The sequence below is a fragment of the Lissotriton helveticus genome, chromosome 7 (genome assembly GCF_964261635.1).
Source record: "Lissotriton helveticus chromosome 7, aLisHel1.1, whole genome shotgun sequence".
NCBI classification, from domain to species: Eukaryota; Metazoa; Chordata; class Amphibia; order Caudata; family Salamandridae; genus Lissotriton; species Lissotriton helveticus.
Window position 1 is genome coordinate 1211144758 of NC_136068.1, and position 21467 is coordinate 1211166224.

At 45.1% G+C, this 21467-nt stretch overlaps 1 protein-coding gene across 1 annotated transcript in view; it reads right to left on the reverse strand.

The window, feature by feature from the left end:
- Nucleotides 1-21043, reverse strand: part of LOC144767303 (meteorin-like protein) — a 38835-nt gene extending 17792 nt beyond the window's left edge. The window contains exons 1-3 of the mRNA XM_078650800.1: nt 20772-21043; nt 11252-11655; nt 7699-7758 (exon numbers count right to left, since the gene is read on the reverse strand). Of these exons, the coding sequence (XP_078506926.1) occupies nt 7699-7758; nt 11252-11655; nt 20772-20938 (631 nt within the window). The 5' untranslated portion in view covers nt 20939-21043. The remainder of the gene's footprint in view (nt 1-7698; nt 7759-11251; nt 11656-20771) is intronic.
- Nucleotides 21044-21467: the final 424 nt, after the last annotated feature.

Consider the following 21467-nt stretch of genomic DNA (forward strand, 5'->3'; position numbering starts at 1 on the left):
CCCTAGTCCTTTTGGTATTACAACAAGGGATCACAGATGTTTGTATCAGTAAGACACATTCCCTCAGTCACAAACTTAATTACTGCACAATGCAAGCCAAGCCCCCTCCCGTGCACAGTCCCGTGCTCGGTGCACCCGAGGCAATGTCATTAAGACTGCTTGCTTGTGGGAGTTGGTGTATAGCTAGGGCACCACAAGAGCGTCATTTTTGAGGGGCCAGGGAGGGTCTCCTTGTGTGGACCCCTGTGCAGGTGGGCTCTGGTCTGTGGTCTCATTAAAAAGGATGTCAGGCATGTCCAGAGTCGACTGGCCAATAGAGCAACCAGGCAGTGCCCGTTAAGCTGGTCTGACAGGCCAGTCAGTGTGTGGGCCTGTTTTTTTTAGCAGTTATGATCCGGTTTTCTGGCCAGGTGGGCAGGTTTTTACTGGGGACTTTCCTGATATTATAACTTTTTTACCTATATGCTTCGCTAATGGGGGTCACTTTTATTTTGGTATCCGGGCCTATTTTCTGTACCAGTCGGACCCTGGGCAAGACCTGTTAGTGTCAACTCAGAGGCCTCATGCACCCTGCCTACTGAGGAATTTGGGGTGTTCCTATAATGATGGATGAGTTTTTGACTTCACACACTCTTGTGGGGACCTTTAGGGCTCCCCTAATGTGTCAGGGCCTATCCAAGGAGAAACAGGGAGCAGCAGTTTGAACTGAATTGGAAACATGGGAATGATTGAGGGCAGAGTGAAATCAAGTTTTTAATCTAGACTGCACAGTGTTAGTGGGACGGAACATTCCTCTGTTATGAAAGCGTAACAACAATTGTTTTATTGCATATACCCCAGTAAAATTCCTAACTTATGATAAATTGAAACAGAGGTACATTATAACCAGGAAAAATAGATGCCAATCTCGTGCTTCTGTTTTGTGAAACATCAAAACTGCGGTGCGATTTGCTCTGCAGTGAATTTGGTGCGATCTGCAGTACAGTGGATCTTGCCCGTGATATTTAGTGCTGGCCATTGGCTAAGCCCTGAATATTGCCGTATTTGATGCCAATTCATAATTCGATTGGACAGCAGAAGGAGACGGGCTGTGGTTCTTGTTGAAAGCCAATGAACCCACCAGTCAGGCTTGCTGTGGCTATTCAGAAACATACTAGTGGGGCGGCTGAAGGTCAGTGGAGGGATTGCTGTGTGGCACAGCTGATTAGAGATATGTTACTTACTTTCCTTTAGACCGTTCTGGCCAAGGAACCAAGGTCCCATTGAGGGACCCTACAATACCAAGCTTCAAAAGGGACTTCTTTGGGATGATGGACAGACAGGTGAAGAGTAGGGCAAGGAAGGCTGCACTTATGATGGGATGGTAAAGCCTTGTGCCTGGTCCGCACCTGGTGCGTGGTGAATGACTCCGATGGGATCCAGTAATAAAGGAGGTAACACAATGTTAGGCAGAGGATGTGGAAGTCTAAGATGGGATCCATCTCCTGTTTCTTTGCACCCTGTGAAAACGTAGTACAAACAGAAACATTGCAGACTCATGTCAAGCAGGCAAGCCAAGGCTACCAGGAATATCTCAGTAAGTCCATCATTTGCCTTCCTTTTGGCAAGGGACTGGTAAAGGACTATTTGCCAAACAATGCTGTCAATGTTTAAATATAACTAAATGACATAAAGCATCTTTGTAACTGAAGTACTAAGGCTTACATTGCTTCTCTGTGTTCTTTTCCTCACAGGATTCCATAACACCAAGCAGATCACTGTGGGCAGAAACTCTCACACACATATAATATTGCACAGATATGCCTAACCAAGTACATTGACATCAGCCAACATGACTTTCCAGAACATATAAATCAAAACCACAATACACATCTAATACCCAGAATCACGTGCAAAGCACAACTCCAAAGTCATACATTTGATAAAAACTTTTCACCAATGTTAGACCTGGCATTTCTTGGCGTGATTACCCCTAAATGTTTGCCTCTACCTGCTCTATTTTTGATGCTGTGATGGATTGTGTTCTACTGGCTTAGATGATTTGGGCACTTTGCCACTGCTGATCATTGTCAAAGTGCAAGTGCTCCCAGTGTAAAGTGTAATGGTAATTGGTTGTCCATGATTGGTATGTTTGCCTTACTAGTAAAGTCCCTAGTAAACTGCACTATGTGTGCCAGGGCTATTAATGCAAATGCTACTAGTGGGCCTGTAGCACTAATTGTGCCACCCACACCAGTAGCCTTAAATAAGAGAAGTCAGGCCTGCCATTGCAGAGCCTGCGCGCAGTTTGTTAAACTGCCATGTTGTCCTGACAAGTGCACCCACTTGCCAGGCCTTACCCTTCCCTTTTTATACACATCAGTCACCCCTATTGTAGGTCCAAGGAACCCTCCTGGACAGGGTACAGTGCATGTGAAAGGTAGGACATGTACTGAGGTGTGTACCATGTCCTGACAGTGAAATAATCTCCATTTCATTTTCACTGTTGAAAGGCCATCTTGCCCATTGGACAGAATGGGGGAGGCTGTGTAACATGTTTCCGCCTATGATCGTGGACGCCAGGAGTCCAAGTGAGTCTCAGCGACACTGTGTGCGTGTGCTTCGTGCAGCCTGAGACATTCGTGAGGATAGTCCTGTGATTGTGTGCACCCGGAATCCAAGTGAGTCTCAGCGACGCTGTGTGCGTGTGCTTTGTGCAGCCTGAGACCTTCGTGAGGATTGCCCAGTGATCGTGTGCACACGGAACGGAAGTGTGTCTCAGCGACGCTGTGTGCATGTGCTTTTTGCAGCCTGAGACCCGCGTAAGAATTGCCCTGTGATTGTAGGCACCAGGAGTCTAAGTGAGTCTCAGCGACCCTGTGTGCGTGTGCTTTGTGCAGACTGAGACTTTCGTGAGGATCGTCCTGTGATTGTGTGCACCCGGAACCGAAGTGTGTCTCAGCAACGCTGTGTGCGTGTGCTTTTTGCAGCCTGAGTCCCTCGTAAGAATTGCCTTGTGATCCTGGGCACCAGGAGTCCAAGTGAGTCTCAGCAACGATGTGTGCATGTGCTTTGGGCAGCCTGAGACCTTCATGAGGATCGTCCTGTGATCGTTTGCACCCAGAATCCAAGCGAGTCTCAGCGACTCTGAGTGTGTGCTTGGTGCAGCCTGAGACCTTCGTGAGAATTGCCCTGTGATCGTGTGCACCCGGAACTCAAGGGAGTTTTTGCAACGCTGGGTGAGTGTGCTTCGTGCAGCCTGAGACTTTCGTGAGGATTGCTCTGCGACCGTGCACACCCGGAGCTCAAGTGAGTCCCAGCGCCGCTGTGCATGTGTGCCCTGTTGCAGCCTGAGATCTTCGTCTTTGCCATCAGCCCGGAACGTCATTCCCAGAGGAGCTGAGCCGCCGGTCTGAGCCTGTCTGTGCCAAGGAGGGACCTCAAACCATCTCCGTGTCGGGAGGCCGAGTTCCACTGCGTTGGGGGGGCCGAGTTCCACTGCCAACGTCAACAAAGCTGCATCGGAGGCCCAGTCACGAGGAGAGGAGAGTGAGGTCACGCACCCCACATAATGCTCAGGGAGCGTGCGTGTGTTGCGCCTGCGGCGGGGTGCGGGCTCGGAGAGAAACCCTCTCTGCCTTTCCCATTCTCGCAGTGCGAGCCTTCACCCAAGCTCATATCGCGGCCTGTACTTGCCAAGGAGTGGCAGTACCGAGGCCGGAGTGTGGAGCTACACTTTGTTTACACCATACCCGTGTTGGGGGCATATTGAGGCTTTACGGAGTACCTAATTTTGGCATAACGAACTACCTGATTGTTGCGTTACACATGACATCATTTTGGTATTACGAAGTGCCTGATTATTGCAATACGAACTGCATAGCATTGCATTGGAACTGCATTGGATCATAGATAATTGCTCATTAATACTACAAGGGCTGGCTGGCCTAATAACCGGCCAGGTGAAATATTACACATACGCATATGTTGGATTTTTATCGTGTGGTCTCATCGTATATTTGTTATATAAACTTATATTTGTTTTTATGAACCTCATGTGGAGTCCTTTTGTGGAGTCATCATTGGATTGCTGAGAGCGTGGTTGCAAATACTTTACACATTTGCCTTGGAGATAAGCCTGACTGATTGTGCCACGCTACAGAGGGGGTGAGCAGGGGCTATCTGAGAAGGCGTCCTTCCCTTCCCTCACTTAGAAGCAAGGGTCCCTGTTTGGCCTAAGGTACCTACCTCAGCCAACAAGAGACCCCCAGGTGTAACAACCATAATACGACTTCCATATCAAAATTTATTTACACTTTACACTGCACCATCAAAATGTCTTTTCCTGGCACCAAACTTAAAAAAACAGCAAGTGATTTCAGGGGGCTAAACCAGACTACAATTAATGAAGAATACAAGCAAAATGTCGGACCACTGGAATTATGTGATCTTGCAGTGGCAACTTTTCTGCGTAATTGTGGACTTGCGATACTTGTAACATAATCCATTATCTTTCCCATTATTTACAGATTATAAAAAAAAATTGTCTAGCTCAAACGGATCAAAAGTTACTAAAAACGCTACACAGTGCCAGACTTTCTGTCGTGCAGACTCAGGGTACTTTTCAGTTGCTGAGTGCTGTGTTTAGGTCTTAAACTGATATTAATCAGCTGAAATGTATGCCCTTATGGTATTAATCTGAGTAACTATGACCAGTGGCCCTGATAATAAGGTAGCTTAATCACAGCAACCTACTTCAATGGTTGCTACATGTTCATTCTCACATCATCAATCTGTTATCCGGATAATCAACCACATTAGAAGCTGCACTCTTGCTTATAAAGTTTGTCCTGTTTTATGCTATTTTAAACTGTTTGCTTTGTTGAATAATGGGCGATGATAAAAACTACACTGTTCCATACTGTTTACATTGCCAGTTTCTCTCCGCGTGACTTTTTCTTATTAAAAAAAATATATATATATATCAAGCCATGCAAGGCCACTTTGCGTGACCCTGAGTGGCTTGATAAATCACTGCGTTGTGTTACTCTGCCACAGGGAGGTGTTCCGTGGGTGGTGCATTGGCATTCCCACACAACACTCATGGATTTTGACGTATTCCCCAATACCATAATTGGTAGACCTGGGATTGTGCCAAAACTGCTACCCCTCCACAGGTGCAGCATAACGAGGAAAAATATGTTTATTTCTGCTAGTTTTTTCCTCCTTCTTTGTGTGCTGCATTCTGTGCACACATAGAAAGAGGAATATGCCTCAGGGGATTGTTTTTGTGCAGGAAGGTGTTCCTTGCTACACAAAAACAATCCTGCTTATAACAAAGGCACAGTTGCACCATGGTGCAAGGTTGCCTGTGTTCGCACTAGGCAGTACATTGTGCGCCAACGCTAGGAAAGACCGGAATGAACTTTATAATGGTAAATATTGCGCATTGCTGCTCTTTCCCTGTCACACAGTGCAGCAAGTTGGTTTGCTGCGCAAATATTTGATAAAAATGCCCCTAAATGTAGAGAAATTGCTCTCCTTTGTAGAGTTTCGGCCCTTGTAGGAAGGTAGGATCCTTCTGCATGGTTACCCCACTTTTTGCCTGGAGCTAAGCTGTTTTTGACTAGTCTGACTGGGATCCTGCTAATCAGAACCCAGTCTCTCTGCTTTCTCCCCTAAATTGTTATGTTCAGTACTTAGGTACATCCCAGATTGTATACTGGAGAACCCTTATCAGTCCCTAGTATATGGTACAAAGGTACCCAGAGCATGGGTACTCCAGAGGTCCTCCATGGGATGAAGCATGTATTATGCCATCCATGGGAGATCATTCAAACTGTAACTACAGGCCTGCCATTGTAGGCTGTGTAAGCCACTTACAAAAGATATAGGTTTCCTATATTTAGTGTCACTGCACTTAAAACCTATGTTACCCCTATAGCAGGCCTTTGCAATCCTGAAGGGAGGGTGCTTGGTTCTAAGTGTGAGGGTGCCCCTGCATGAGCAGGACACCCCTTCAGCCTATGGAGTCCATTCTACCGGGTTGTAAGTGAAGCAGCCATATACCATATAGTGGGGCACCGCATAATTACAAGATGACCATCTCGAAACTGGCTGCAATGAATCCTATACTGTTTGGTATCAAACATGTTGGAATCATACCACCACACCGTGAATGGTGTGGGAGGTATGATTCCAAGCACTGAAAGAGCCCTCCGTTAAGCTCTCCATGCTCTCAGTACCAGTCTTCTAGACCCAGACAGCACAACATAGCTGCTGCCGACCAGAGACACGATTCTGCCCTCCTGCTGTAGAGCAAAGCTCAAGCAGGGGAAGGCAGAACAATAGCCACCCTGACACAGGGAGGTGTGATAAAATTTCAGACAGGATTTAGTGCATTGGGGCCGGGTGGTTACGCTTGCCAACGCCACTCAGTCTGCATGACGGGGCACATTTGGTATCCCCTTGCATAGTCCAGTTCAAACCAGCTCTGGGAGCCGTTGGCTCCCGCTCTGGCGCGAAACTGGACAAAGGACATGGGAGTAATCTCCCCACTGTCCAAACCCTCCCCTGGGAGAGTCCCCTGAATCATCCCAACCCTTTACCTAGGGTACTTAAGGGCTTACATGTGGATGGGTTTCTAGATTCGTTGTGGGACACGATTCAGTCAATGTCACGTCAACTCTCCTGCAACACCCGACATCGGTGGGCAATCGTCTTCCAGGTCTCGGGGTCACTCCTGAGTGACATAAACTCTGTCCCCTCTGCTTGCAGGTTCCTCTCAAGTAGAATATACGTTCGGATTCCACCGGACACTTTCTCCTTCTCCAGCAGCGGCACTCTCCCGAAGTTCTTCAATGGGTTTGACGGCGGTTTCCGACACCACTTCACACCGATGCACCCAGCTTCCCTGGTGTAGGTAATGTGAGTACTAGGGTATCCACGGGTGGGGTGGTACTTCAACCTTCTGTCTTTCACAGGGTTTCTTCAGGGTCCACTGTGAAGGGTCCTTTTTCCTTAAAATTGCAAATGCGACTTACATGATTTTTATGGAGAGCGCGGTCGTGTTCCCACACGGCACACGGTCTCCATGGGGTTCCTAGTCACTCACCTTGGGTGGTTGCTTGGGTCCTTGGCACTTCTACATCCTCTGGACATTTTCTTGGTTCGTATAGCACTTAATATATGATTTGTTCCCCCCCCCTTCCCTGGGGTCCACTGTGTATTCTGTGCTATTTACGTGATTTCTATGTAAAGTATTGTGCGCATTGTGCATATCTCTGGGTAGGAGATATATAAATGTGTTAGTGAGTACTATTTAATAAATACATATTTTTTATAGAAAACTTGTATGGTTCTTTTTCATTTAATCTATACCTATAAGATTGCATTCTGGTTAAACAAGCTGCTTTACACTCCTTCTGGACTAAGCCTGAAGGCTGCTCTCCACAGCTACCACTTAGAGAGCTTTCTATGGTTGTCTAAGACCTCCTAAATCACCATAAGGGTTGTCTGGACTGGTGCAGGGTGTCCACTTACATAAGTGTACATCATATACCAGGCTAGCCTCTCACAGTGCTAATGACAAAACCAGTCAATTCCAGCTTAATATGCAAGGCCTTTTTCCTCACTATTGACTCTTTTGCACAATAGTTTAATATTTTACATTTTCAATTAGTATTTAACAAAAATTCTCTGGTCTTGACAAGTACTTACCAAAATCGCTGCTGCAAATGGCCATTAGTAGCTCGGAATTGTCACAGGGGCGGCACATGGCTGCAAGGAAGGTGGCAAGTGACATACAGTATGGTTAATAATAGGAACTTATTTTTCATATTTGCTTTCACCGCTAGTTTGTATATCTGAGAATGGTTGTAAATAGCAGGTGTCCACATTACCCATTTTAATAATGAACAATTTATCGAGCTCGGTTGTATGACAGACTGAGTTGGCCCTACCGAGATTCAAACTGGTGACCAGCAGGTTACATCAGATGCCAGCAGACAGTCTACCTCACTAGTCGTTATACTTGTAGTTAGGTAAACGATGTGCATTACTTGGGATTAACGCTATTCATAAGAAAATAAGTCACATTATACTCTTCAACCAAAACGCAGTTGCGTAAACATAAGAAAATCATCAGAAATGGAGAAAAAGAAAACTATTTTAGTTGCACATTATAAGGTGGGCTACAGTCTCTTGAACGCCTGTTTACTAGTCCAGTGTCCGGTGTGGCAGGCACAGACATATAGATACCATTCTTAACTTTATTGAAACTTGATAAAAAAAAAATTGGAGGACCATTATACCTCTTCCCAAAGTGTGTCATAAATATTTCCGTGGTTTGCATTGGTAAAAATACATTTTGCAAGTTCCTTTGATGTCCCCCATATATCATGTATGTTGCATGTACACATGTATTTGTGTTAAAGAAGAGAAATGATTGTGCTCATCAGAACTTGTCAAATGGTATGATCTGCAGAAATGTGTGTTAAAGAAAAAAATAGTGGTCATTAGTGTGCAGAAAATGTGCCCATACCATTAACCATGTCTAGGAAACGTAATGCACAACATAAAATAAATCAGAAACGGTTCAGCAGATTTTTTCCCCAAGAGAAGTATTGTGACTATAAGTAATAGTGCCCATGTGAAACACTGTATCATGGAAGAGTGGCAAAAAGTGATACAGTGCATGCTAAAATAACTCATATCCTACTTATATCTTATGCCATGAAAAACATTTTGAAATTCAGAAGTATTATAACATAGGGGTATGGAGTTGTGTTGTTTGACAAAAAGTGCACCTCAAAAACAGCGCACCTCTATGAAAATACTGTGATCTGGCAGTCACACCGCTCATCAGAAATAAATAATTAATTAAAGCCAAAATGGAAATTATGGAACAAAGGGCTCATAACTGAGCTGGAAACTAAGCACGCATATTCATAATCCAAACCCGGTCCTTTCATATCTCATGAATAAACCCAAAGGACATCTTCCACATAGGACTTCCCACAACATATTTTTGAATTATGTTTAAGAATAGTTCCTGCAGAATCAGATTTCTTAAGTGTCTTGGTTAAAGTAGAATAGATGCCTTGCCCACAGGTGATCCCTGGAGGAAGGGCGATCAACCCCTATGAGCTGGAAGACTCAGGACAAACACCTGCCTCCAAGAAGGATGCATGTCAGCTAGCTCAAGAGGCCCACAACTCGTGATCAGATAGATCCATGCAAGAAGAGAGATGGACTGGTGACCTAGAAGGTTTCACGCGGACCAAATAAGATTTGAATTTGAGGAAGATAGGGATTATGTACTAGTACCGGAACAAATCCCAGGGATTAAACAAAGTTGAAGGTCTTGATTGCCTTCCTCAACTTTGAAATGGAAGGAAGCAAAGGCTTTTTTATCGTACTACAGTTGTGTAATACATGTATGTGATAGAATCTTCTCTCCTCCGTCCTCTTAAATTTCGCTATCACATTGGCCTGTAAAAGTAGGTTGGATGGATGCAGAAGGAGTGAAAGGATATAGATCTTGATGATGTTTTCTTTAAGGTAGTGAGGGAAACACTATGCATTATTTTATAGGTCAGGCAGAAGGCTTTTTTCACTGTACTCTATTTAGCTGGATTCTAATGAAACGGCAGGTGAAGATGTGAGACAGAATCCCTTATTTTGGCAAGAGAATAAGGCTGCATGATGCTTAATTTGAGCCCTGGTTGCAGGTGAGGCCCCTCGGCACTCATTTTTGGGCACCAGGTGTTACGTTTTATCACCAGAACTTCACCCCGCTCTCTCGAGAGAGAAAAGCACAAAAGGCAGAAAGATGAATGAAGAGAAATAAAGGACAACATTGACACAGACAGAGGGATGACAAGGGACTTCCATGTGTGAGATAAAGATCAGGGAGTGTAGACAGGTGGATTTTAGAGGTGTGAGGGGGAATCAAAACTAGACAGCCTCGGTTTGTGACAGACCTGACATTCAGGTGCACTGGGATAGGGCTTTTAAGAAAACCTTTAGACCATACTTTGTAAAATTAAGAAGCAGAGATATAATGCACTGGCCTAGTCTAATGTAGCATTAATCAAATACACTGCCCGTACTTGTGGTGCTCAACAGCATTTTTAGGAAGAGCCCTGCAAAGTTGGTTTAGCTGAAAAAATGTTGCATAGACTACCTCCCCTAGCTTTTTGGCCATGTTTTGGATGTCATTCCATATCACCCCAGCTTTATTACCTTCTTGAAGAAGGCTAAGCTGTAGACAAAAAGTAATGTGGAGCATATCTCCGAAAACTGCAGATAAGCATAGGACAATCTTAACAAGAGGAACTTCTCAAAGAGGCTGAGTCTCTGTTCCCACTATTCACTGAAAACCTTTTACATCCCAAAGTTCCTTGACATGCAGACAAATCTGCATAATATCTACACTGGAAATAAGCCCTGGGTTCCAGGCAAGCCTATGAAAGGTTCAAAGATATGATAAGTAGCAGAGGGGATAGTGGGGATCATTAGGCCAACCCTATCCTACAAAAGTATATGATCAGGCAGATTTTTCTATCTTCACCAACTGTTTTGCTTGGACAAGACAAAATTAACATCCCAGGACTACACCAAAAACCTAGGTGACAAAGGCAACTGGTCATAAATGTTGGCATGGTCCACGGTGTTAAAGGCTGTAGAAGGATCAAATCGGACGAGGAAAGATACAGTGTCCTTCTTGGCCTGTGCCAGAATTTCTGGAAGGATGAATAGCAGTACTGTCTCCTTGCAGTAGTGTTTCCTTTCCATATTTGTGCATGGAAACCTGATTCAAGATCATTGTGTAGGCCTTCTTATTCCACAAATTGTTGTAAATGATCGAATAGAACTCTGTGTTACATTTTTTGAACGAGTGAAGCCCTTCAATTGGAGCAGGTGGAAATGATTGATGATGATGGTTTGGCAAAATGTAAAAAATTTTTGTTGGAGTAGTTTTCACTAAGCGCTTCATTGATATACCCCATTTGCTAACGGACCCGTTAACAAAATAATTACTTTGTGGGTAAACGTTCTTGAATAGGTACCTTGGCAGACAATATATCATATCAAGCACAAGCATTGGGCGAAGCTAACAGATGTATAATGGTGAGTACACCCACTTTTAGGAAGAAGAAGTCGGCAAGAATATAGACAATATAACATATTAACTACTACAATTATTAGAATTTTAGCTACTAGTAATGTCTGAAGGTATTGACATCACAGCAATTTATATTGGGCTTACCTTCCACTAATGTGACCTGGAAATTGGGGGCAGAGCTGAGGTTGCTGAGTAGCTCATACTGAAATCCTGCGGTTCTACGGCTGATGTCTCTCTGGGGACTGGCCTGCAGGAACAGTGCCACACCTTGAGGACGGTCCGAGCTGAAGCAATGCACATGCTGCAGATGTGCCTCTTCTGCCTCGCTCACTAGCAGGTGCAGCTCGCCATCACGCTCCACATAGATGTTGGCGCCCTTGAAGCCAGTCATCGGCTTGATGCACACAGTGGTCTGCTGGACACTGGCCAGGTTGGGTGCAAGGATGACACGCAGGGCTCTCGCTGGGTACATCCACTCAAGTGAACCTTCTGTGCAACGCAAGCGCACCTGCTCCACTGCACGGGAACGTGGCTCCCAGGTAAGTCCACTGAAAATCAATGAAGAGGATTGTAAACTTCATTATTATAATGGGAGGAGCACCACTTTCATAAGAGGCATTCCTTTACATTGAGAAATATGTTCTTTGTAAGCTATTTAAAAATGAACTTCAGTAATAAGTTGAGAAAAAATGCAGAGTATATATACATGCATACCTTTTCACCCTTACCCAACATGGAGTGATTTACAGCAGGTGCAAAACACAATCTGATGTTTTATGCGAATGACACCAAAAATACTATCCCTAACTATTAGCTTGAAAGATTACAATATAATGCCTATTGCATTTCCACAACCGGCAGTCTTGAAATGATTCATTTTCTGGCAGTGTGAAATCTCTCGAATATGTTTAGCAATCACAGGCATTTTTAGCCCAATTTGTTGCTATCCCTTGGAGAATTAAACAAGCATTTACAATGCAATGGTTTTGCCTTTGTTAAAGTTAGAGCTATTGGCATTGCTCTTGACATTATTTTTATTTATGTTTTTTTTAAACATAAATAAATGGCATTGTCATTTACAATAGCAGGGCAGGGCCCAGGGAAGGGGGGGCGAGGAGAGACGAAGGAGAGCTGCGGGCTCAGGAAAGGAGGGGGGCGAGGAGAGACAAAGGAGAGCTGCAGCTCAGGGAAGGGAGGGGCGAGGAGAGACGAAGGAGAGCTGCGGGCTCTTGTTGTAATGCTTGCATGGATGAGTTGGTGGATGCATGGATGGGTGCATGCATGGATGGGTGTATGGATGGGTGTATGGATAGATGCATGAATGGGTGGATGGATAGATGCATATATACAGCCAATCCCTCAACAATTTATGCAATCCACTAACCCATTCAACCAACAACCCATCCATGCATCCACCCATACATCCATGCATCATGCATACATCCATCCATCATGCATCCATCCACCCACTGCGTCCCACTCCGACCCCTCTAAATATAACTCGTTTTTTCTGTATATAGAGATGACTGTATTCACTAGTATATGCAGTAGACCTTTCTACTCTAACATTCCTATGTGACTCTTGCAGTACATCTATTCATATCCCTTCCATATGTATATAGAAATATAACGAGAAACAACAGTCTCTTCTTTGTGTGACTACATCTAGTACATTTCAATTGTTTTCCTGTTTGTATCTTTTACTTAACGCATGTAAATCAAAGTCTTTAGGTTTGGCAACTGGTTCTTATGTAAAGCGCTCTGACACCTTTGGGTAAAGTTCGCGCTACATAAAATCACATTAAATAAAACTTTACCCCACAAATCCAACCATCCATTTGTGCCTAGGCTTACATTTTACGGCCTCGAAGCACACAGAGAAGGGACAGTTTACTAAGTTGATGCTTTGTAGGGTGCATGGCAGGGGACAGTTTTAGGCGCCAAGGGAGGGTAGGGAGCAGAGTCAGAGTACTTCACGGAGGTAGGGGGCACTTTTTTTTGGTTCAGGGCAGGTGGCTACGGTACTTTTTGGAGCATGGCCTTATTTTAAAGGGCTCAGTTCAGGTGGAGGAACGGCACAAAACACCAGGCAGACAGAGGGCAGAAGGACACAAAAACGAGGGGAAACAATTATAACTGAGGGCAGATTGGCACAAAAAAACAGGCAGACAGAGAAGAAGGACACAAAAACGAGGGGTGGGTGATTCTAACGGAGGGCAGAATGGCACAAATCACAAGGCAGACAGAGGGCAGAAGGACACAAAAACGAGGGGGGGATGATTGTACCAGAGGGCAGAACGGCACAAAACACCAGGCAGACAGAGGGAAGAAGGACACAAAAACGAGGGGGGGATGATTCTAACGGAGGGCAGAACGGCACAAAACACCAGGCAGACAGAGGGCAGAAGGACACAAAAACGAGGGGAAACAATTATAACTGAGGGCAGATTGGCACAAAAAAACAGGCAGACAGAGAAGAAGGACACAAAAACGAGGGGTGGGTGATTCTAACGGAGGGCAGAACGGCACAAATCACAAGGCAGACAGAGGGCAGAAGGACACAAAAACGAGGGGGGGATGATTGTAACAGAGGGCAGAATGGCACAAAACACCAGGCAGACAGAGGGAAGGAGGACACAAAAACGAGGGGGGGATGATTCTAACGGAGGGCAGAACGGCACAAATCACGAGGCAGACAGAGGGCAGAAGGACACAAAAACGAGGGGGGTGATTGTAACAGAGGGCAGAACGGCAAAAAACACCAGGCAGACAAAGGGAAGAAGGACACAAAAACGAGGGGGGGATGATTGTAACGGAGGGCAGATTGACAGAAAACACGAGGCAGACAGAGGGCAGAAGGACACAAAAACGAGGGGTGGATGATTATAACGGAGGGCAGAATGGCACAAAACACCAGGCACACCGAGGGAAGAAGGACACAAAAACGAGTGGAAACAATTATAACTGAGGGCAGATTGGCACAAAAAACTAGGCAGACAGAGGGCAGAAGGACACAAAAACGAGAGGGAAGAAGGACACACAAGCTACGGCAGGAGGGGGCAGGCACAAAGGGAATACGGACAACGGGAGGGGTCGGAAGGAAACACAAACTACGGTCACAGATGCCAGCCAGTTACCCCCACATTGGGTCACGGGTCGAAATGCAGCCTCAGCCCCACCCCTGCCCCTTCTCTTAGACAGCAGGGACTGTTTATCACACCACAGCCCCCTCATGCTCTCACCTTAATGGTCTAGTCCATCTGGGGGGAGTCAGCCAGTTGCCCCCACATTGGGTAATCCTGGGGGAGAGCAGTAGCCCGTTCCAGTGTGGTCCCCTGTCTCCCGCTCGTGACACGCTCGTGTCGCCCGCTCGTGACACGCGATGCTTCCTGTTCCGGCTCCCTTCATTACGCTGTTTACTCAACCTTAGTCAATGAATGGTAGAGTCCTTCACCTAGGCAGAAGCGCGTCTCGGAGTATATAGCGTATCTTCCATGGTAATTTATGCTTTTCGGATTCCATTGACGACATGTCAACCATAAATGTATTATTTTTGTTCTTTCGAGAGCAAAGATTCGAGCGGGGGCCTTGTATGCTCCTCTCTCTCAAATAAGAAGCCGTGGCTAATAGTCTAGTATAACTCCCAGATTAAGGTTTATAAGGCGTCTAGCTTTCACAATCTGAGACACCCTTGGTGCAGGAGCTGCTGAACGTGGCATCCCTTTTAATAAGATGTTCCATACTTTTAGTTCTTGCACTGTTACATAAAAAAGAGTGCCTCTCAGACTTAAGAATCTTAATAGGGGACAATTGTGTCAGAGAAAGAACAAAATGATTATAAAAGCAGGGAAGTGGTGTCAGCCTAAACATCTGTTTCTCTCCGCCCCCCTGCTTGTCGGCTGGGCGAGAGCGTGTGGCTGTAAAGGTGGTGCAGTCCCCGCGGCGGGCGCCTTGCAGCGGCTCGGGGTCAGGCGAACCCTCGGTGCTTCTGGGATCACGGACGGCTTCACATGGCCTCTGCGAGCGATGGGCCAATCCCAGCGCGGCCCTGAGGCGAGCCCCCGATGACGTCAGAGCTCCTTGACCAATAGAAACGCGGCTCCCTCGTGCCAGCAGCCTATCAGAGCCTATCAGATACACACACATACAAACTTGACGGCTTTGTTTTTCTCGGTCTAAACCCTTCTCCAGAACGAGCTCTGCATATTTGTACCCGTCATTGCTTTCTGTCTCTTCGAGGACAAAATGCAGGTTACTGCTCAGCTTATAGCCCTGCAGGGCGTTGATGCCAATGTTGGGGTCTCGGGCATTCCCGACAGCAATGCGCGTTCCTGGCAACGTGGACTCCGATATATTTAAATCAACAGCATTCTTTAAAAAACTCGGGATGTTATCGTTAATATCCTGGATGTGCACGGAAACACGAACAAAGTTAAAAACAAATTAGACAGCGGGAGGGGGGGCGGGAACGGGTACACACTTACCTGCTCGGCAACATAAATCGCGCAGCCCACTCCTGCAAAAGGCAGGACGAGAGTAAACAAAACACGGCTTGAGAAAAAAAAAAAAAGACCCCGCCCACCGCAGCGTGACGTCGCCAAAAGGAAAAATTCTCGGGAACGCCCCCGAATCTGGTCCGGGATTGACGGACAGAGCCGTCTCCCAATGGCTAGCCTCCATTTATGGAGCTAGCCAATGGGAGGAGGGGGCGGATACCCGACCCCACAGAGAAACATAAGATTTTGCTAGCGCATGCGTACTTCGTACGCATTGGCTAGGCAAAACCTAAAAAGGAATAGGGTTGGGATTTGCAAACAACCTCAGTGACCCACCGCTGCCGCTGGTTCCACGATTGTGAGTTGAGATGTGTGTATTTATTTAGAGGTTTTGTAAAACACTGCGTATAGCAGATTGGTTACCTCAGGACATTGTAGATGGTCCTGGTGGGCATGTAAAGGGGAGTGGAGCAAGTTAGAACTGATTAGATGGGTTAGTGATAGGGTCAGATATTCTCCAGTTCTTCTTCACGGCTCCTTGGTATAGGAGAGATCTGTTGAAAGGATGTATAGACGTTTCCAGATGTGCATATAATTGGATTTGTATCTCTGCTCAGGATTAACGGTCATCCATAGCCTAGGTTCCACTATGCAGAGGGACATACCGCTGCCATGTCTCAGCCTCTTCGAGGATCCTTGTTTCCTTGATGGAGGACAGCATTATGGGTCTGTGGTTTACATTACAATGCGGAAGGGATCTCCTCTAAGGCATGCTTCAGTTTTAAATACCAGCCCCGTTCTGCTTCCCACATCAATGACATGGTTTGATGTTTCTTAAGGGACCAACCAGTGCAATACAATGGCCCATCTCTAGGCCTGGTGCACACGCTAGTTCCTGTCATAGGAAAGACAAACATGCTCACAGGAAAGGGTGCACTAAAATGTAAAAACCTATATAAAACTTTACAAATAAATAGGTTTGAGAGGGGGAGTTCAAAAAGCATTGTGTATGTTCACACTTTTTATAACTGGATGCCATTTTCTGATCAAATCTTATCACTGAATGCTATGTTTAACATTAATACTCAGTGGCATATTTACAAGCCCCTATCACCATCACAACTTCACTTTTCGAGACGTTGTGGTGGCTTCGCCTTATTTACAAGACAGTGTTAAGCCACTTAACATGGCTTAACGCCTCCTTGTAAATAAGACACCCTTTCACGCTATACTTAGTGTGGAAGGGGAGGGCAATGTGTGTTGCTGTGGGCATCCACCACAATTTATCTTTGTTATGTATTTCTGTGTGCTTATTTCTTCTACGACTTATGTAAAGCCCACTTGGGTCATGTTTGCGCTATACAAAACTTATAAATAAATAAATAAGCACCCATTGATTTTCACGCTGCCCCATATTTACAAGGGTGGTGGAAATATGGGGTAGCGCCAAAATAAAAATGAGGGAAAACCTGGTTTTACCCTGGAGAAATGAGGAGAAATGTTTAATTTCTCCTTATTTCTGGTGTTTCCTTAAGTCCTGCACTAAATTTAGTGCCAGCGCAGGGCGAAAGGCAGGGCTGCACCATATTCTTGTAAATAAGGTGCAGGTATTCGTTTCTGTAGTGACGGAGATGGTCGTTAGCCTTCTTGGCGTAAAGGCATGCTTCACCACTTTCCTTGTATATATGCCCCTCAGTGTGTAGGAGACATTGTTTACATTGAATGTGCTACAATGTATTCCATTACAACGCAGTCGTTACAACGACCACGTTGTTACAACGCGAACCATTGCATCTCAAGTCGTTTCAACGACTTGCTGTAGGAGGCGCGCTGTTGCACAAACTGGAGTAGGAATAGTAAATTATACTATTCCTAAATCCAGCGCGCCCCCTGCAGCAAGTTGTTGTAACAACTTGCAATGTAATGGTTTGCGTAGTAACAACGCAGTCGTTGTAATAGAATGTGTTGTAGCGTATTCGTTGTAAAGAGATATATTCCAATGTATACTCTAGTCTAGTGCTTAATTTGTAAAAAAAAATAATAAGTCACCATACCAAAATTGTGCTCAGATGCCCGTGGCCCGTGCTTTGAATATTAAGGGTGCCAAATACCACGGCTGCATAGCCTTGATTCCATCTCATACTCTTTAATCCACCACCTGCCTCTTTATCTCACTCTTGAAGGTTCCTGAACATCCATGTTTTTTCCTTTTATCAGGGTTTTTCTGTCTTTCTCTTCCTCCTTTTTTTCCCCTAGTGTGTTTTTCACTTTCTTAGTCAAGGTAAAAGTCTGGTGAGAAAAAAAAAGTGCTGGTCTTCAAAAAATAAGTGCTAGTGGGTTCCACCTCCACCCACCGACTCAAATTAAGCACTGCTTTAGTCTCGTTATTTATTTGGCTCCCGATACCACATAGACAATTGCATGATCCCATGTTGAGAGGGTAGTCATGAATCAGCTGACCTTGGAACGGGACAGCGGTGAAACCTTTGTGGCATATTTTACTTCTACTGTGTGGTTGCAGTTAACATCATGGTGGGTTATTGTGAGCCTAAAGTGCTGAGGCCATCTTGTGGTATCTTCAATCTGGTGGGAACCCAGGACTTTAATGCCCACCACTGAGGCAGGATGAACCTTCCATCGTGTACATCACAACCTGTTTTAATCACCAGGCCACTCGCTCATGGCAGGTTTTGTGGTGGCAAAAGTAAACATGCAATGGCAAAGCCAATTGTTCTACCTTGCCTTATGAGTCCTGACTAAAATCTGTAAAAAACAAACTAAAAAAAAGTATGGGAATGCAAGATTAAAATAAAAAAATTGTTGCTGTCTGTCTACATCGCACCTACGAGATAAAGAATGTGAAGTACAACAATTCAGCATATTTTTAAGATGTAAAATTGTCCCTCCTGCATTGCAGTGCAGGCACTACAATTTGGGTGGAATGATACACCAAACAGCCAATAGCATGAAGTGAGATAGAGAGTTATTCCTCTGAGCAGAGGCTAGCCCACTTTTTATATTTTAAAGCATAACAATGGGTTTTATAGGCAGACACATGGTAAAAGCAGACCTAATGGTTTGTGCTGTAAAGTAAGGGTTTGGGAATTTAAATTGTGCAGTTTTCGTGTGTTAGACTAGTAGTGGTATGTTTTTATTTGTTACCTCAAAGTAGTCAAAAGATTCCAGGATCCTTCAACCGACTGGTGCATCAGCCAACAAACCATACTGAATGTCGCTGGTGTTCTCAATAAATGTTCCCCTGTTTTGTAGGTTGGGGGTTTGTGTAACGAGTCTTAGTCTGCCATTCAGCCAATATTACGCTCTTCATTGGTCCAAGGACCAAGGGGACAAGGCCGGCAGGTCTGGACCAGCCTACAATGGCACACTCAGGGTTGTCCTTCAACAGTATGTAGAGGGCAAATATGCTCATGGTAAGGATCCCTCTCCCAAGATAATTGGTGAAAATTCTAGCTTAGACATTTTCACCTTGTGTAATACCAATTGACAGGTGCTGGAAATATAGGTTTTGTGTACTATAAAACATGGCAATTTTTCCTGCTGACCCATTTTATTCTGGTTTGAGACGCTGCTCAGTGCTGCCTTCGATATCCTACTACCTTTGTAATACCCGAAAACGGACAAGAGAAACGTATTCTACAATAAACTGCTTAGCACACCAAACATAAACTTACTTGACATTAAGTACCCAACAACAACCATCATCCCAAGTTCAGCATAAATAACTTAAACAGGACACATATTTTTTTTAAAACACGTTTTCACAATTCATGTTATATGTCCCCGATTTTACAAACTAAAACGCTTTCATATATCTGAATGTATAACTTTTATGGAAACATGTGCCTGGTGGATGGATTCCACCTCTGCGAGCAATAGCGAAGAGGAAGTACAGTTGTTCCGATCTAGTACCGGAGCAAATGCGTAAGAATGCAATTCATTTTATTTTTAACCAATAAGAAACATCAAGCGTCTACGCTGTCCCTTTGTGGCTTCGTGGAATCAATATTATGACCTTCATTTGCTCATCTCATGCCATTTCTCGTTTTAAGGGTTAAAGAGAATTCACAAAATAAAAATAGGCGCACAAACATCAAAACCAAAACATACAAAAACACTTTTAATTGGGTAATCCAGCAATAGTTAAAACAGCAATTGTGAAGATCGAGCTGTGATCATTTGCATAGGTATGTCCACATTTAAAGTTGCACCGCAGGCAAACACATGCTTGCACCCATACATTCGAAGTAGACAACATTATGTGAAAAAATAAAACTTCAATTCCTACAAAAAAGCAAGCCTCACTCACTGGAGAAATAGAGGGTGGCAGTGTTGGGCCTGATCTGTTTGTGTCGCATGTTATGTCTTGTTTATTGAATAATAGTGAGTTAACGTTTCTCACTGACATCTGCAGTGATTTGAAGGTCATGATTCTGGAAAGACAAACTCAGCCTCCCATCCTTCCGACCTTGGTAACTTAGATACATTTAAAGGTGATGGTAGTCAGATCTACATTTCCAGCACTGAAAAACCACAAAGTTACCGCAGAGTGTCTTATATATTCAATATACTGCCCAGCATTTATTGCCCGATAGAGGGGTTGTAATACATTTTGCTCAAGTCAATGATGATGCATTTTCTGCGCCAGTGAAATCAGGGAGAGGATAGTTTGTAGAGCCACTGCTCGACATATGTAACAAATGTACAGGTTGTAAATTATTTTACTTAAGTAATAGAGATTTCAACAAAGAAATCCAAGTCCATGGGCAGCCTTCTGCTAAAGAAACAGAGCAAACAAATGTTTGCCCCATACTTCAGCAACATAAATGGTGCAAATGGATTTCAACTTTTGTAGAAAATATACATTTTCTATTGTATTTGTAGAAATGTGTTTCTCAAATTACTTTCAAAGAGAAATACGAATATTAATAAAGAAATCGTGGTTAATAAAGAAATATGTCTCCGTGATAAAAATGCAACACACTGATTTGGCCCCAACAGAGAGCTGCCTCTGTTGCACGATGGAGCACAGACCTGCACATAGTGTATGGCGGGAACAGGGAGCTGCCCCGAAACATGAGAGCTGCCCCTGTCATATGGTATCTGGGACGCAACTGCCCCTTCTCGCGGCCGCCCCGGGCGCTGCTTACCTCCCCTTCCAGCTGCAGTGGTCCGCGGCGCACAGCCGCCCCTCTCTCCACAGCAGCAGCAGCAGAGCAGGCAGGAGACGCTCCCACGTCGGGCTCCTCTGCCCCATGTCCTGAGGGGCGAGACTGCGGGCGCCGGCGACTCTTGGACAGTTGGCAGAACTTTTCATGAACTTTGCAGCGCCTCCGAGGTCAGGGGGCTCTGAAGACAGGACACGCCGCGTCGACAGAGACTCACACACTCGCACACACAGATATATATCCCAGGGTCTACTGAGCACCTTCGGCTGAGGCGCTGCCGGGACAACGACAGACACTTCGAGAGGAGGTTGCAGCTGAGTCCTGCTGAACGAGGATTCAAGCCTGTGCCTCGCTGTCCGTCTCTCAGTGTCTGCAGGAAGCCCACGCGGGTGGGGAAGGGAACACAGCCTTAAAGCAGATAAAACAAAAGCCCCGCAGCACCTCCTGGTGTCAAGAACGTCAGAGGGAGCGAGCAGGCGGGTGGAGGCGGCTTGCGACGCTCCCCGTATAAATAGGGGGCTCGGCTCCCGCAGCCCACGGCATGTACCACAATGGGCCAATGACTGTCATGAAGAGCGAGGCTATGTGGGGTAGGGTGACCAGATCTTGAGAACCGAAAACCGGGACATTTTGCAAAAATAGAAGAAGGACGACCATTTTGCGTCAATGGTGCTAAAT